A 17,092-nucleotide genomic window follows, 5' to 3' on the forward strand; every position below is an offset into this window, starting at 1 on the left:
GTTTGGGCTCTGTACAATTTTTTAATGTTTTCATCTCTTATGGCTACAATAAAAATTAAAAATAAATGTATTTAAAAATGTAATTTGTTCCTGTGATGGCAAAGCTGAAATCTCAGAAGCCATTACAGCCATTGACTAGTCTTCGGTGTCACATGATCCTTCAGATATCATTCTAAAATGCCAATTTGGTGCTCAAAATCATTTCCTATTATTATCAACTTTGAAAACTGTTGCTGCTTAATATTTTTGTTGACACCGTGATACACTTTTTCAGGAATCTTTGATGAATAGAAATATGAATCTTTCGTACCATTATAAATTTATTTACTGTAACTTTTGATCAATTTAATGTATCATTGCTGAATAAAAGAATATTAACTTATTTAAAAAAAATTACTGACCCCAAATTTTTGAACGGTAGTGTATATATTAATACATGTAAATATATGTATTTGATTTAATCAGTAAATTGATGACACACCCAGTTTTGGGTGAACCGCTTTAAAAAGAATTAATATGAGAAAAATAATCAGCATGTTTTTTGCAGCTGATATCAGTTCTAAAGAAAGGTTGTGCACTTTTTGGATATCTGGTAGGTCAAATTTAAATGCTTTTATGCTTTTCAAAAAAGTTTTGATCTTTAAAAGTCACTCTCGAATGTGCTCAAAATCCTTTAACCCACATCCTGCTCAGACTCTTGAACAGATCTCTGCCTCTATCATACTGTATACATTTGGCTTTTTGCAAGTAAATTCAAATCACCTTGACATTTTGTGAAGTGGTTTGAGTGTCGGGTACATTTATTAGAGAAGGACTAAGACCTACTTGTTCAGGGGCTCCATGTTGAGGATCTCTCATGGCTCTAGAGCTCTTTTGTCTGAGTAGACCGAGTTCCTGACACTGGTCTTTCTTGTCTCAGGTGTTGACTCCATGGCGCATTATGAACAGGCCATCAGGCAGGTGAGGTACCGTAACTGGAAGCCTGGCGGTCTGTCTGAGAGAAGGTTCCGGCTCAGTTGCTCTGAACTGAATGGACGCTACACAAGCAATGAGTTCAACTTCGAGGTCAGAGACTGCCTTCATACTGGGCATGGCTTTTTTATTATTTGTATCATCCATTTACTTTATCCCCTCTTTCATTTCCTGCTTTTCTTTCGGCTTTTTGCACTTTTTGACTTTTGGTGCTTAAAAGTTACCAAAAACTGCTCTTGCAGAGCCAGACTCTTGACTTTTAAAGGGATGGTTCAGAGTAAAATCAACCTAGGGTCCTTTGCACCATGACCTCGAGCCTTGGTCAAACATTATTAAAGTTAGAGTTAGTTTGTTACATATTTAGAGATATAAACCGGATGGCTTAGTGCAGGCGCTAATGGATCCTATGATGTATCTCGTATATTACCCCACTAATAATGCCCAGAATGGTACCAAACTTCTACAGTATCACAAATAGGTCCTGTACTCATAAAACGAGGCATTGGAAAGTTTGTAAGTACATCAGGAGTTTATTTAAATAACACTTGCCTGATGGCTCATGCTACTGCTAACCCGGACATCGATGTCACTTCAGTGGTTTGGGAAAAGCATGTAAAAGTCCTGGCAGAAAGCAATGCATAAGGTCAGGATGTAGTGTAACGACGCCTAGTTTCAAGAATGCACTAATATTTTGGTGGTACCAGTTTATAACAATTATTAGTTAACACTAAGTTGTCAACACTTCGGAAAAAATTCGTCGTTACACTACATCCTTATGCATCACTTTCTGCCATGACTTTTACGTGCTTTTCTCCGCGTTAGCAGTAGCATGAGCCCTCAGGCAAGTGTTATTTAAATAAACTCCTGATGTACTTACAAACTTTCCAATGCCTCGTTTTATGAGTACAGAACCTATTTGTACTACTGTAGAAGTTTGGTACCATTCTGGGCATTATTAGTGGGGTAATTTACAAGATACAATCTTGGATCCATTAGCGCCTGCACTAAGCTATTCGGCTGATATCTCTAAATAAACTCTAACTTTAAAAATGTTCAACCAAGGGAAAAAGGCTTCTGGGGGGGTGTTTGGGACCGACCGTCTGACTAAATTGTAAAAGGACCAACCAGGTTCTTTTTTTTCTTTTTTTTCTTTTCTGAAATGTAATATTATTATTATTTTTTTGTGAGGAAACCCATTTTTATTGAGCTATTTTTAGACATAATGTGATTGAGACTTCAGTATGATTGTTATGAACCTAATTTCATTATAAAACGGTCTCAGTAAAATCACAGATTTTTTTTATTGTTTATTTTTTTATCATGACATAACGAAGCTTCATTTGCTGAAATAACTTGACCTGGCCAAGATGTTATGGATTCAAAACAGAACAAGCAAGCTTTTGTCTCTCTAAACTATTTTCTGTTTGCCCCGCCCCTCAGATTGGAGTAGTGCACAGCTCAGAGTCTGTGGAGCATGCCAATCACATGGCCGTCCAATCCCAGTACATGAGACCTGTGCATCATCCACTGGTGGTTCATACGACAGACTCTGATCACATCTCAGGTAAAGTCAGCCCTGATGCCTCTTAATGATGTTTGTCTAAACCTAATCATGCAGTCATTTTACCCTGGGTGATATTATTGGGAAAAATACGTTAGTTTACCTTGTGATTAATAAAAAATGTGTTGTTGCTTTTGTTAAACCATCTCATTAAATTGTAAACAAGTGGCTTTAAGCAGGACAGTAAATGTGTCACAAAAACTATTCATGGGAGAATTCAGCTTCTAAAAAAGCAGATATGCACACACACGAACATACAAACCCCTGCACGCTGGTCTAAGCGGATGACAGGCTCTTGAGACCGTATTGTTGGTTTGAAGGAGTTTGGAAAATTACACTTACTCTACCAGCTCACGCACACACCAGGGACACCAGTGATCTCCCCAAGGGCGCACAGAGCACAGCTGACACTGCAGCGAGATGGAGCACTCTGCTCTCTGGACTGAAGAGAGAAAGAGGGGGAGAGAGAGATGACAGGATACGAGACATGCTGCTTTAGGAGAGACATGGAAAAACAGCAGGTGGCACTGTGACCCCATGCTCCCAATCATTCTCTTGCTGACTGCAAGGTCTTAGTTAGCGACACTGTTCTTTAAGTGTACTGTGCCAAACTGTCTTACTCTGTCAACACGGCTAAATAAGCTTCCCCTCAGCTACCTAGTACCTCCATTAGAAAAAAACTCTAATCCAGGATTCTATTGATTTTTGTATGGCTGAGTGAGTCATAATTCTTGTGAATGAATAAAGATAATTGCAGAATAGAGAGACTAAAGCAATAAGCCTCTAAGACTTTCAGATGGCAGATGGGGCACAGGTGTGGGTTTGACAGCAAGTCAGAGGTGAATCTAGGTATGACAGGAGCTAGTGAACCTTAGAATGGGCGTCTCAATGTGCTGATGGTGAAAAAGACTGGAAAATAGATGCCTCTAACATGGAAAGGATGTTGGGCTTCTTGGTTGTACAGTATGAAAGGCTGACAAGTGCAATATATGACTGTTCAATAAATAAATTATCACAACAGACAATGTATGCAGTTTTAACCATTTGAATGATTTGTAGCAACATTATGTAGAGTTCATAGATGTCTTTACCTATGTGTCATTAGGTACTCCTCCTGCGGCCACAGTGGTGATTGTAATGTGCATCGCTGCACTGGTGGTCATTGTAGTCTTGGGCATCTACCGCATCCACACCACCCACCAGGACGGTTCAAAAGAGGACGAAGAGGGAAGAAAAGACCCGGAGATGGACTGGGATGACTCCAATCTTAACATCACTGTTAATCCCATGGAGGTCAGTATGTGCCTCAGTGGTAAAGACAAATGTTGGGGAAGCAATTTTGACACTGAAGGTTGTTAAACTTATCATAGTTTGAAGTAGTTAAACTACAGTCAAGCTATAGTAAAACTAATGAAACTGTAATTAATAATTGGGTACATTACAAGTTACAAACAAAAAGTAGCTTGAACTGTCTTGAAGTTACTTAAGAGGGCAATATGTTTTTTTATATATATATATATAAATGAAAAAAACTTCCAATGGTAGGCCTATAATTTAAAATGTAATCAGATCCATCAGATTCATTGGAATGAATCAATCTTTCTAAATTGACATGAGAGAGAGGACAGTTTATGATGAACCAATTCACTTGAATTAATCACACTTTTCTACATTAAGGTAAGCAGGTCAAATTTATTCATTTACTATTATAGTACTTAATATTTTGAATTAGCTTTTATTTTTTTATTTTTCATTTTAGTATTTTTGTTACAGTATGTGCTTATGTGACTATTTACACTTTAAACTTGTTTGATTTCAGTTAGTTACCAAGGCAACATTTCTCATTTTCATTCATGTAATTAACTTTTTAGGTTTAAGTTTTCATCTAATATTTATATTTTATATTAGCTTTATTTAAATTAATGAATATTTTGGTAACACTTTATTTTAAGGTAACGTAGTTACACAGTACTTCATATACTTACTATATTAATAACAGTAAATTATGCATAATTGCAAGTAACCAACCCTAAACCAAACCCTAACCGTAACTCTATAGTAAGTACATGTAGTTTATTATTATAACTCAGTACTTATTTGAGTAAGTATGTAACTAAGTCACCTTAAAATAAAGTGTAACCAATATTTTTCGTTTTAGTTAACAATAACAACACGGCTCTGTAGCATGAGGAGTTTTACTGATTTTATCCTGAAGATGGTCTAAATATAATGAGCATAATTATTTTGGTTCTAGAGCATTGATGGGACTCAGATTGCTGAGGAGGTGAGGGAGGAGGAGCCAGAGGAAGAGGAGGATGAAGACGAAGAGGATGATGAACTGTCAGGAGATCTCTCTAGTGCTGAATCCGAGGACAGTGATGAAGAGGGAGAGACTAGCATTCAGAAGGGAAAAGTGAAAGGAAAGCTGGAGTGGGACCCATCTACGTTACCCTATTAAAACACAAACACAGTCTCTAACACACACACACACGCACACACATACATACACCTTCACACAAGCACGATTCACACGCAGACATAGACTTGTGGACACACACGAACACATATATACATAAAACACCCGCATTTAATGCCCTCTCACACTTACAGAAGCCAGAATTTATTGCCTGAAAAGCTGTCACACATCAACCTGATTTTGACTCTTTCCAACAGCCACAAAAAGCATCCTGTACCGCCATCTGCTGGTCAATATTGGGACGCGCACCCTTCAGTCCAAACAAAGCCTGTATGTTCTTCTGTAGTGTATAAGCTGCAGTGTCTCAGTAGATCCACGAAAATGAAAGATAAATTAACACAATGGAATAAATTGTGAATCAACATCTCTGGGATGTTTTTTATTTTTATTTTATGTTTACAGTTTTTGGTTTGTTTTGTGTAGATTAATCAGGTTGTAGTCTAACATCATGATGCGTTCTCCCTTTTTGAAACACTAAACTGTAATATTTGACAGTACGGCTATGCCTTCACCATTTGTTGTCTTCAGAGTAACATTTAATATTGCATTGATGTGCAATAGTAAATACCCAAAAGTTGTTTTTTCAATGAAAGTATATAATAATGATATTTTCTTCATTTGAAATTAAGCAAATAGGTTTATTTTAGATCCTCAGAAAGATTTAGATTGAGACGGTTCTCTTTAAACAAAAGTTATATAGTAATTTATGGAAGCTTGTTTCCACCACGGAATAAAAAAATATAAAAAATGTAATTGTGACTTTTTATCGCACACTTCTGACTTTTTTCCTCACAGTTGCAAGTTTACATCTTGCAAATCTGACTTTTTTTCTCAATTGAGAGAAAAAAATATAAAACATTTTTTTTTTTTATATAAATAAACTAATGAAAAATAGAAACTTGAGTTATAAACTCACAATTTTGAGAAATAAACTTGTAATTACAAGAAAAAAGTCAGAATTTTGAGTTTCTATCTCGCAATTCTTTATCAGATTTTTTTTTCGCAATTGCAAATTTCCTACAATTAATCTTAGAAAAATAATTCATCACAAACAACTCACAATTACAAATTCTTAAGTCTCAATTGCAAAATATAAAACTCACAATTCTGAGGAAGAAAAATCTGAATTGCGGGCTATATACGCACAATTCTGAGAAATAAATTTGCAATTGCAGAAAACATGTCAGAATTGGGAAATCTAAACTCAAAATTGCATGAAAAAAAGTCAGAATTTCGACTTTGCAAGTTTATTTTGCAATTCAGACTTTATAATTTGCAATTGTGAGTTTGAAATTGCAAGAGAAAAGAACAAATTGTGGGATATACACTTGCAGTTGTGAGGAAAAAAGTCAGAGCTGCGAGATGTAAACTCAATTGGGAGAAAAAAGAAAGAACTGTGGGAAAAAAGTTGCAATTACAGTTTTTTTTTATTTGGTGGTGAAAATGATAGTAATGAGGTGAAAAAAGGAAAATTTTAACTTCCTATTTTTCTTTTTTTTTGGGGGGGGGGGGGGGGGATCTCGGTGGGAAGATAGAAGGAAGGATATCTGTTCATTTTTATATGCCTGTCTTCTGTAAATAGAGAACTGTAGCGTAGTTGAATGGTGACTCAGACTCCTCACATCCTCCTGCATCCCTCAAATGGCCTGTTTGTGTCCACACTTGCTTGCTGAAGAGGAAGATTCCTCCTCCTCCTCCTCTCTCTGTCTGTGTTGATCTCTTTTATCGTTCATGGTGTCCTCCTCACCCCAAACGAGGATTGGTTCTCCCTCACTCCACCTCAAATAGATTTGTCTGAGCCTCTGTAGACAAAGGCACTTTTAAACTATTAAAGGAAAGAAATAGAAGAAAATTGTTCAATGATTTTAGCCTGGGGCAACTTTGGTATATTCTGAAGATCTTTACTAACCTCCCTGCAGTGTACAGCTCAATTAAATCTTCCAGGAAAAGAAATAAAAAAAGGAATGCAAGAAAAGTACAGACAAAAGCAAAGTCTTTGTGAAAAGTGAGGCTTTTGACAGAGTAAAAGCATTTAGCAGTGTCACAGAGATTTATTTGTTTTCCTATTTAGGAGAGTCGAAGTAATACTTGAGCAATTTTAGATGACACTTCTGTTTTCCCCCCTGAACATGTGCGTTTATGAATATGTGCATTGGGTTTCATGTAATGTCTGTTGCAGTGGTTAGGATTTCTCATCCCATCTGCCAAAACGTGCTTGTGATGTCAGCCTTGTGAGACATCCCGTTCCCCCTCCGTCCACCTTCCACACCTTTCATTCCTATATTTCGCTAGTCCGTTTTTACCATGTGTTATAGAACAGGAACAAAAAAAAAGAAACTTTTAAAAAGATCAACCCTGTAAAATCATGTAAGACTTCTTTTGTATGTTTTGTTTAACTTTGATGGTCACTGCAGCACTTTCTGTACATTGACCAATAAAGACTTTCTTTAGAATGAGTGAAAGTGTTTATTTCCCGTTCAAATGCTAATTATTCTACTTTGTGTACATGCTTAGTGAGGACAAAACCGTATAGCTAAATCTATTTGAGCAGTTTCTGTTGGAAAATTATCCATGAAGTGACATACACACATTCGTATACAGTAATATGGTCTGTCTAAATACTTGACTGGCTGCAAGGTGTGTATTAAAACTGTGTAATGCATATAGGAGGAGACCTGGGAGTGTTGTAACTGTCAGTTTGACAAGTCAGAAAAGAGCTGTGGTGATGTCATTTAATATCATACACTCCCATCTCCTTTTTGAGCTCACATGAGAAGTGGCATGTGACTCTACGCAACATTGTAGATTTTATTACCAAAAAAAAAACAGATATTAAAGGGGTCTTATCATGCTTTTTCCCTTTTTAACTTTAGTTAGTGTGTAATGTTGTTGTTTGAGTATTAAAAAAATATATATCTAGGTTACAAAGCTAAAAATTCACTCTGAAGGGGAATATTTTCTAGAGCTACGTACGGCTCATTTGGATTACAGCGCACTTCTTCCAGATCTTGTGAAGTCACAATGTCACTCATTTAAACGCCCGTGGGATAGGCTACGTGGAAAATGGGGCGAGTCCTGGTTGAGCCGCGTTACAGAAGTTCATACGGTACAGTATATCTAACATCCTTACACAATATACACTTCTTTTAAGCTTTACATTCCTGGAGTGCAATGATCACACATTCATTGCGCTACACCTGGTTTAACTATTTTGAAGGGTTTTTGTGTGTTATTTGTTCACAGGTGAAGAAAGAAAGCCTTACAGAAGAAGAAATGGCATATTCAGTTTGAAGGCAACATCTAATGATTTGTAAAGTTGTTGATTAACTTTCTCTAAAACCCTCTTCACAGAGCTTTTTCACATATATTATTCCACACTGAATAATTGGGAACCTAATGTGTCAGTTTCGTTTATTGAGGAAGAGAATAAACAAAGTTGAATTCTGTGTGTAAAAAGTTTATATACAGTAGGGATATTTAACAAAGTTGTGCACATATTTACACATACAAATTGGATATTGTACACCAAAATGAATCAAAATGTATACACAGGGCTGTGCTAATCATGTTATCATAACATTCATATTTCATATAGTAAACATATGAAGGACACTGGCTAGTACTGACAATAATTATTGTCAGAGTCAATTCAAGCTAAAAGCACAAATTAAGTTTCTTTAGAAAGTGTATTTATATATTTACAAGCAATTAATTTTATTAAAGCTATCAAAGTGGTAACATCAACAAACATAAAAGGATTTAGCCTTAAGTCTTTTTTAGCAGTTAAGACTTCCTGACAAGTATTTTGAACTTCATGAATTTAACAAGACCAGCAAAGAGGAAAAAGTAAATGGCCAACAAATGAAGTGTGGTCATTTTCATTATCGAAGACCCATGTATTTGGCCGGAGACGCACATAGACATGATCTCCTCCTTTTAGAGTCAAAGAGATTGAATTAGTTCCTGTTTCATAGCGGTCACCTTGAGGATGATTGTAAATAGTTACTATCTGTTGTCCATTTTTAAAGAGTCTTAGTCCCATAGCTTTAGATGAGCGGTTATGTCCAGACAAAGTGAAGAAATAGACGCCTTTAACAGGTGCTGTGAAGATACCTGTAATGGTATATGCAACAATTAATAATTTATCAAGGATTTCTATGATCAAATAAATACACTGTTCATCTGATATGTAGCTTTCAAAATTCTATAACACACAGATACAGATTCAGTATAAGAACACATACCAGTGGCTGGGTTGTAAGCTCTTCCCTCATTCACAAAGACATCTTTGTAAGCCAGAGTGATCTCAGTGTTGAAAGGTCCATAGTTACCAACGGGTCCAAGTGTGGCAGCAAATGCCACTTTATAATCTGCGTGAATCAAAGATCAAATTTTGTTTAAAAAAGAATCATGCAAACCTCTGTATAACACATCTCAGATCACAAACTAGATTTCCTATCTTTCTGTTGGGTATGTATACGGTCTGTATATAATTTGTGTATATAATTTATATAATGTATATAATTTGTTATTACTTTGGACTGATCTGAAAAGCTTATTGAGCAACAAAGACTCATACAGCTTAATTTTTTAAAGGGTAACTAAACCCTAAACCAACTTTTTTTAGTTTATGATCTGTAAGAATGGGGCTTTATTAGTGCTGTTCATTGATTCGAGTAACTTTTTTGACATTTGGGTATAAAGTGTTTTAATTTTACAATATATGGTGTAAAAACGTCTGAGTGCTGCCCTCTTAAGGTTGAACGGTGGCTACTGCAGTTGAATTTTCCTATTGGATGTTTGCGGTGGCAAGTGACGTAAGCGGTGGCAGGTGACGTAAGCAGATTCCAGCTCACCACGCCCCTGGTATGAGCTCACCACGCCCTTGGTACGAGCTAGCGTAGATTTATCTGTATTGTACAGTGGGCAGGAGGGTACGTAGGTGTAGTGTTGCTGGTTGCAACAGCACTGCTGGTCTGCATAGCTTTCCAGCAGACTTGGAAATTAGGCGCCAGTGTTTGCATGCACTTGGTCTGGAAGACCGTGAGTGTGAAACCTGCATTTTACGCGGGATTGCTTCTCCAACGCAATAGAGGTGGAAATGGGTTTCTCCACACAGCTCGCGCTGAAAAGCAACACAGTGCCAAACGCTGCTCCTCCTGCATGGACTCCACCACCGCAGCGGCGTCTTGATGTGAGTGATCATATATATTTTAATCACAATTTATGGTTAGGCTAAAGTTAATCCTCTGGGGTCGACAAACGCTTTGGCGCATTTTGCTGGATTTTTTCACATAGCGGCAAAATATGAATATGCCTACAGAGAGCACGCGCTATTGACATCAACTCGATAAAACTCATCAGATGCATGTACTTTTGTCATCTTGCGACCCTGTGAGCAAACTCTCCATTTTAGAGAGTCTGACAGCAGGTCTCAGGTGCACGCCTCCCCGCTCACGGTTCGTCCCCTCTATCTCCGCTGGGGTCTGGCCACTTTTCTAGCATTTTTCAAATATTGCCAGTGGGTGGAGTCGGGCTCTGACCAGGGGTTTAGTTACCCTTTAAATCCATCCATAGGATTTTTTTTTTTTTTTTTTTTTTTTTACTGATTTTCCATCTGTAAGCATGACACAAGTGAAATAACAGATGGAAGGGTTACCTTTTCTCCTAAGATGTTCCTCAGTGACCTCCAGTCTGTTCTGCAGAGACCTCACAGTAGATCTCAGCTCTGCCAGCTGAGACTGGATCCCTGTGAGAAAGTGTTGCTGAAACTCACCAGAAGTCGAACCAGCATCGCTTTCTTCCACATTCAAATGCTCAGTCCTGTCAGTCTGCAATCCCTTCTCTTCCTGCTGGACCTCAGACATACAGGGACAGATGATCACCAGAAGCAGCAGCGGATACAGAATAGTGCAGGACATCTTTACCTTAAGATAATACAAGTGGAAGACTGCAACTGTCAGTGAAGAATATTATTGGGCTTCTCGTCCCCTACAGCCCTGAACAAGACCCAGGTGTTTTAGTTGCAGAAGTTCCTGCAGCTCTTGATATATCCCTGCTGGATTAATGTTTAACTCATGACACATTTTATGAGGAAAGTAAATGTATTTTATTTATTTTTTTATTGCAGATAATCATGTGTACAACGTGATCCATTTATCAACAAATCATAGTTTATATACACATGCCCTGCCGATCAGTTACACAAGATATACACAAGATACACCCAGTGACCCTGGGTCACAAAACCAGTCACATGTATTGCCAAACAATTCATTGTATAGGTCAAAATTATCGATATTAAGTAAAGATCATGTTCCATGAAGATATTTTGTAAATTTCCAAACTACCGTAAATATATAAAACATTTAGTTTTGTGAGTGAATGCAGCAGAATCGCGAACATAAATGGACAACTTTAAAGGCCATTTTCTCAATGGTTTGATTTTTTTGCACCCTCAGATTCCAGATTGTCAAATAGTTGTATCTCGACCAAATATCGTCCTGTCCTAACAAACCATAAATCTATGGAAAGCTTATTTATTCAGCTCTCAGATGATGTATAAATCTCAATTTGAAAAAATTGACCCATATGACTGTTTTGTGGTCCAGTGTCACATACTTTAAAGACAAGTAAAGACAGGTGGGGATAGAGCCTTCGCCGCTATGGCACCCAGACTATAGAATGCTTTGCCAACCAGTATTAGGTTTGCTGAGAATGTGGACAGTTCTCTTACGAGAGATACTCTCGTACTGCGTAGAATACGCTAGGGGAAAATCCTTTTCCACGAGAATACTGAAGCCAAAACAATTATCCTTTAATTTTGTATTAATGTAAAACGCGTTGCGGCAGCATACAGACATAGGCGAGGCAGCTCGCGCGCCTATTGGCTGGTCTGCTGGCAACTGCTTAAGCCTATCGAGCGAGACCTAGAGTGACGTCAGACCCAATGAGGGCGCTTCGCGCCCTCTGCGTCACGTCCCGCCGAGACGGGCGTGGCTTAGGTCTATAAATACCGCTCGCAGGCATTATTTCTCTGATTTTTCATCCTTCAGCGAAGCAACTCGCTGGATCCGAGAAGAAGCCGCGCTGTTGAAGAAGCACCTCAGCGGGACGAGTCGACGAAGCTGCTGGCCGCGCCGCCTTCATCGCCTTCCTGCTGCGCTATCCAGCGCCCATATCCTTTATTGCACTGTGTGTGTGTGTTCGCCGGCGCGACTCACACTGTCTAAAAGAGCTGCGTCTTTTTCAAGATGCCTGCTTGTGGCTCGTGCAAAGCCACACTCAGCGACGGGGACCGCCATGTCATCTGCGCTTCCTGCCTGGGTCAAGAACATGCAGCTCTCGCACTCGCTGATGGCGGCTGCCATCACTGCGAGCTGTTGCCATTAGCGACTCTGAGGACTCGCTTGGCACTGTTCAACGAGACTGCGCCCACACCTGCTGTTGTGCCGCGCCGTAAAAAGCGCCGCGCTCAGCGAATCCCGGAGCCCTCTCTCAGCCGTCAAAGCTCGCCGGTGCGCCCGCCTGCTTCTCCGGTTTCATCAGCTTCACTTCCGGACGGACAGCGGCCGCGGTCTGCCGCCGCTTCTGTCGATGACGCTGATGAGATCGACGCGCTGCTACGAGAGGGGGATTCCTGCTCTCTCATAGCATCAGGCAGTGAGGATTGGGCGAGCTCTGAGGATCCCGCCCCCCCTGCCCGTGCTTCTACGGGAAAGAGAGCGAGCATTGAGGCGGAGCTCATGCGCGTGCTCACTCAGGCCACGGCGAGCCTCGGCCTCGAGTGGATTACGCCTGAGCAGCCTGCTCACAACCGGCTGGACGGCTACTTCCTGCCTGGGGAGCGCGTTTCACCTGCATCCAAGCCAGCGCCTTTTCTTCCTGAGCTTCATGAAGAAGTCGCTAAGTCTTGGGGCTCCCCTTTTTCGGCCAGGACACGATCCTCTGTCTCTTTGGCGTTCTCCGCTGTCGACGACGCAAAGAACAGAGGCTACCACTCCCTACCGCCGGTCGAAGAGGCTATTGCAGCGCACTTATGCCCGCCCTCTGCTGGACGGCGTGCTAAGATGGCGCTGCCCTCAAAAGCCTGCCGCACGACGTCAGCCCTGCTCCGCCGCGCTTTCTCCGCCGCCGGGCAGGCCGCGTCAGCGTTGCACACCATGGCCACGCTCCAGATATACCAGGCCGATCTCCTCCGCCAGCTGGACGAGAGAGGACCTGACGCAATCTGCGTGCCGGACTTGAGGAGCGCTACAGACTTCGCTCTTCGCGCCACCAAGTCAGCAGCACAGGCCATTGGACGGAGCATGGCCTCGCTCACCGTGTCTGAGAGACATCTGTGGCTTACGCTCTCTGACATGACTGAGTCAGAACGCACCGCGTTCCTCGACGCGCCGCTTTCCCCTGCCGGCCTCTTCGGAACCTCGGTCAAAGATTTCGCCGATAGGTTCGCTGAGGTGCAGAAAGCGACCCAGGCCATGAAGCACTTCCTCCCGAAGCGCTCCGGTTCTGCAGCAGGCCGTGCGAAACCGTCTGCTCAGAGCTCACAGCCTAAGCCTCCGCCCGCCGCCTCCTCTTCTCAACGCCGCCAAACCCAGAGCTCGAGACCGCGCTCTCGCTCATCCGGCCGCCGCCCCGCCCCGCGTGGCCCGCGGCAGAAGATTGCGTTGAAGCCAGAGGCCCCGAAATCGTCCTAGCACGCCTAGGAAAGCGACGGTGTCCAAGTCCCGCTGCGGCCGGACTTCCACCAAAGCTTGCCGCTCGTCCAGTTCCAGGAAATGTGACTGGTCCAGCGTATTTAGCAGCCAACAAGCCGGTTCCATTACCCGCTTGCCTGCACACAAAAGCCGTTTTTACGGCTACCCAGATAAATCCCTTAAAGAGTGTATTTTCTGGTGTCCCGGCCACGGCCGACGGTGTTTCATGTGTAGAAAAAATGCCCACTACTCAGTGCCCATTCCTACACACAAGCACAGCCCTTCACACAGGGCCTGCGCACATAAAATCGACTCAGATCGATTGCGCTTCAAATGTAGCAAAAGTGCCCACTACCCAGTGCCCACAAACGCTACTTCCCACATGTCTCACGGTCCCTGTAAATACAGGACCAGTATGCATATGCTCTGCTCACGCGAGCAATGCTGTAAAGGTGGTGTATGTGCCCGCTGCTCTGCGCCCACGCCCACACACAGACATGAAACTAGCCCAGCCCTCCTCCTCTCAGCTAAACACTGCGGAGGAGTCGAGCGCGGGCATTCTGCCCGCTGTTATCAGCGCGCCCCCTGCCTCAGATGTCATGAGCGCGACGCTTATGTCACAGCACACAAAAGCCGCTGTATCGCGAGCCGATCAGAGCGTGCTTCGCATCCAGCCCCTAGCTACTCGCGCACCTGCGTGGGAAAAGCTTCCCGGGGTTTCGAGATGGGTGCTGAACATCATAAAAGAAGGCTATTCGCTGCAGTTTCGCCGACGCCCTCGCCGCTTCATGGCGCGCGTCGAGACCACGGTAGAATCGAAAGTAGCTCATCTACTTCGAGCCGAGATTTTGAAACTGTTGAGCAAAGGGGCTATAGAACCCCTATCTCAAGCTCAAAGCGAAGGGGGGCTTTACAGCAGATACTTCCTGGTGCCCAAAAAAGACGGGGGTCTCAGACCCATACTAGATCTGCGGCAGCTGAACAGAGCGCTTATGAAGCGCCAGTTCAGGATGCTCACAACCAGAAAAATCCTCGCGCACGTCCGCCAGGGGGACTGGTTTGTGTCAATAGATCTAAAGGACGCGTATTTTCAAATACAGATAGCGTCACGTCACAGGCGATTTTTGAGATTCGCCTTCGAGGGCCAGGCATATCAGTACACAGTCCTGCCTTTCGGCTTGTCCCTGGCACCCCGTACATTTACGAAGTGCATGGACGCAGCGCTCGCACCCCTCAGATTACGGGGCATACGAGTGCTGAACTATCTGGACGACTGGCTGATTCTAGCCCAATCTCACTCAGAGCTCGTAGAGCACAGGACCATTTTACTCGATCACCTCGAGAATCTCGGTCTCGCAGTGAACTGGGAAAAGAGCTCGCTTTTCCCCAGACAGATTATATCTTTTCTGAGAATAGAGCTGAACTCGCTGCTAATGACAGCACGCCTGTCATCTCAGCGCACACTGGACATTCGGCGTGCAGCCGGCTCGTTCCGCTGCGGCGCGATAGTCCCTCTCAAAGCCTTTCAAAGGATGCTCGGTTTGATGGCCTCAGCATCTTCAGTTCTCCAGTTGGGCCTTCTGCGCATGCGCCCACTGCAGTTCTGGCTCAGAAAGAGAGTACCACGCACAGCGTGGGCCTCCGGTCGGCTTCGCGTCAAGGTCAATCAAGCATGCATTGCAGCTTTGAAACCTTGGGAGGCAAAAGACTGGTACCAATCAGGTGTAAGCCTGGGGACTTCCTCGAGAGTGATGGTGGTGTCCACGGACGCATCCACCTCGGGATGGGGAGCGCTGCTCGAGGGCAGACCGCTTTTTGGCCAATGGTCAAAGCAGGAGAAGCTCTTACATATCAACTGCCTCGAAATGTTGGCAGTGAGCAAAGCGCTCACGCGCTTTTGTCCCCTCATAAAGGGACACCACGTGCTAATACGTTCAGACAACGTCTCAGTGGTGTCCTACATAAATCGCCAGGGCGGCCTCAGGTCCCTGACTCTGTACAGGCTAACCAGGCGCCTCCTGATATGGGCCCGCAGCAACCTGCTCTCGCTGAGAGCAGCGCACGTGCCAGGGCTCCTAAATATAGGACCAGACAGACTGTCCAGGAACCAGGTTCCGACAGGAGAATGGTCTTTGCACCCACAGACAGTCCAGCTGCTGTGGAAGAAATTCGGCAGAGCGGAAGTAGACCTGTTCGCGTCTCAAGAAAACGCTCACTGTCCAGAATTTTTCTCGAAGAGCAAGGACGCGCTGACCCACGAGTGGCCTCGCCGTCCTCTCTACGCTTTTCCCCCCGTCTCCCTCCTGACTCAGGTGGTAGAACGGGTCAGGGAAGAAGGATGCTCAGTGCTGCTTGTAGCCCCACTTTGGATGAGCCAACCTTGGTTCCCAATTGTGATGCAGTTAGTGAGCACCGCCCCGTGGCCAGTGCCTCTGAGGAGGGATCTCCTCTCTCAAGCCAACGGCTCGATTTGGCATCCTCACCCAGAGCTGTGGTCCCTCCATGTGTGGGCCATCAACGGGTACCCGCTGACCTCCCACAGGGAGTGTTAAACACTATCACACAGGCCAGAGCTCCGTCTACGCGACGTCTCTATGCCTCAAAATGGTCAGTGTTCTCTAGCTGGTGCACAGCTCGTGGTGTGTCACCCCTGCATTGCGGTGTGACGGAGGTTCTCTCCTTCCTACAGGAGCTGTTGGATAAGGGCAGGTCCCCTTCCACGCTCAAAGTCTATGTAGCGGCCATAGCAGTGTTCTCTTCGACCACGCTCGGCCAGTCTATTGGAAGGAACGATTTAGTCATTCGCTTCCTTCGAGGAGCTAAGAGACTGAATCCTCCCAGACCTCCCACAGTCCCTATATGGGACCTTTCTACGGTACTGGAAGCCATGAAAGGTCATCCATTTGAGCCCTTGCAGGAGATTGATCTTAAACACCTGTCTTTCAAGACGGCGTTTCTTCTGGCTCTCGCTTCAGTGAAGCGCATAGGGGACTTACACGCGCTCTCAGTAAGCGCGACGTGCATGGAATTTGGGCCGAATGACTCTAGAGTTATACTCAAACCTAAGCACGGTTATGTTCCTAAATCCCTCAATACACCGTTCAGAGCACAGGTCATTTCCCTGTCTGCCCTGCCGGTCACTGAAGGAAATATGGACGAAAGCTCCCTTTGCCCAGTCAGGGCGTTAAGAGCTTATGTGTCTCGCTCGTCTGTTTTCAGACAGACGGAGCAGCTCTTTGTTTCGTTCAGCGGGCGTTCTAAGGGACTAGCCGCTTCGAAACAGACCCTATCCAGATGGGTAGTGGACGCAATAGCGCTAGCTTACACAACCAAGGGCATGCAGTGCCCGCTGGGTGTCAAAGCGCACTCCACGAGAAGCATGGC

General features: G+C 43.3%; 2 protein-coding genes across 2 annotated transcripts in view; one reads left to right on the forward strand and one right to left on the reverse strand.

The window, feature by feature from the left end:
• Window positions 1-7,465, forward strand: part of clstn2a (calsyntenin 2a) — a 221,289-nt gene extending 213,824 nt beyond the window's left edge. The window contains exons 14-17 of the mRNA XM_082173501.1: window positions 920-1,065; window positions 2,413-2,536; window positions 3,639-3,826; window positions 4,788-7,465. Coding sequence (XP_082029627.1) covers window positions 920-1,065; window positions 2,413-2,536; window positions 3,639-3,826; window positions 4,788-4,991 — 662 coding nt within the window. The 3' untranslated portion in view covers window positions 4,992-7,465. The remainder of the gene's footprint in view (window positions 1-919; window positions 1,066-2,412; window positions 2,537-3,638; window positions 3,827-4,787) is intronic.
• Window positions 7,466-7,871: 406 nt separating this feature from the next.
• On the reverse strand, window positions 7,872-11,012 carry LOC309501526 (complement C1q-like protein 2). The gene is made up of 3 exons (XM_082173704.1): window positions 10,669-11,012; window positions 9,254-9,379; window positions 7,872-9,122 (listed from the first exon to the last, which is right to left on the reverse strand). The coding sequence occupies exons 1-3, from the start codon at window positions 10,928-10,930 to the stop codon at window positions 8,830-8,832; spliced, it is 681 nt and encodes a 226-aa protein (XP_082029830.1). The 5' UTR covers window positions 10,931-11,012; the 3' UTR covers window positions 7,872-8,829.
• Window positions 11,013-17,092: the final 6,080 nt, after the last annotated feature.

This window comes from Leuciscus leuciscus (genome assembly GCF_965113295.1).
Source record: "Leuciscus leuciscus genome assembly, chromosome: 6".
Lineage (NCBI taxonomy): Eukaryota > Metazoa > Chordata > Actinopteri > Cypriniformes > Leuciscidae > Leuciscus > Leuciscus leuciscus.

Bases quoted from the DNA above. Each gene is read 5' to 3' on its own strand.
- LOC309501526 (XM_082173704.1), bottom strand. From the start codon at position 10,930: ATGTCCTGCACTATTCTGTATCCGCTGCTGCTTCTGGTGATCATCTGT. The intron at 9,380-10,668 runs GTAACCCTTCCA...TGATTCACGCAG, and splicing joins GGAACATCTTAGGAGAAAAG to ATTATAAAGTGGCATTTGCT. The intron at 9,123-9,253 runs GTATGTGTTCTT...ATACCATTACAG, and splicing joins AGCTTACAACCCAGCCACTG to GTATCTTCACAGCACCTGTT.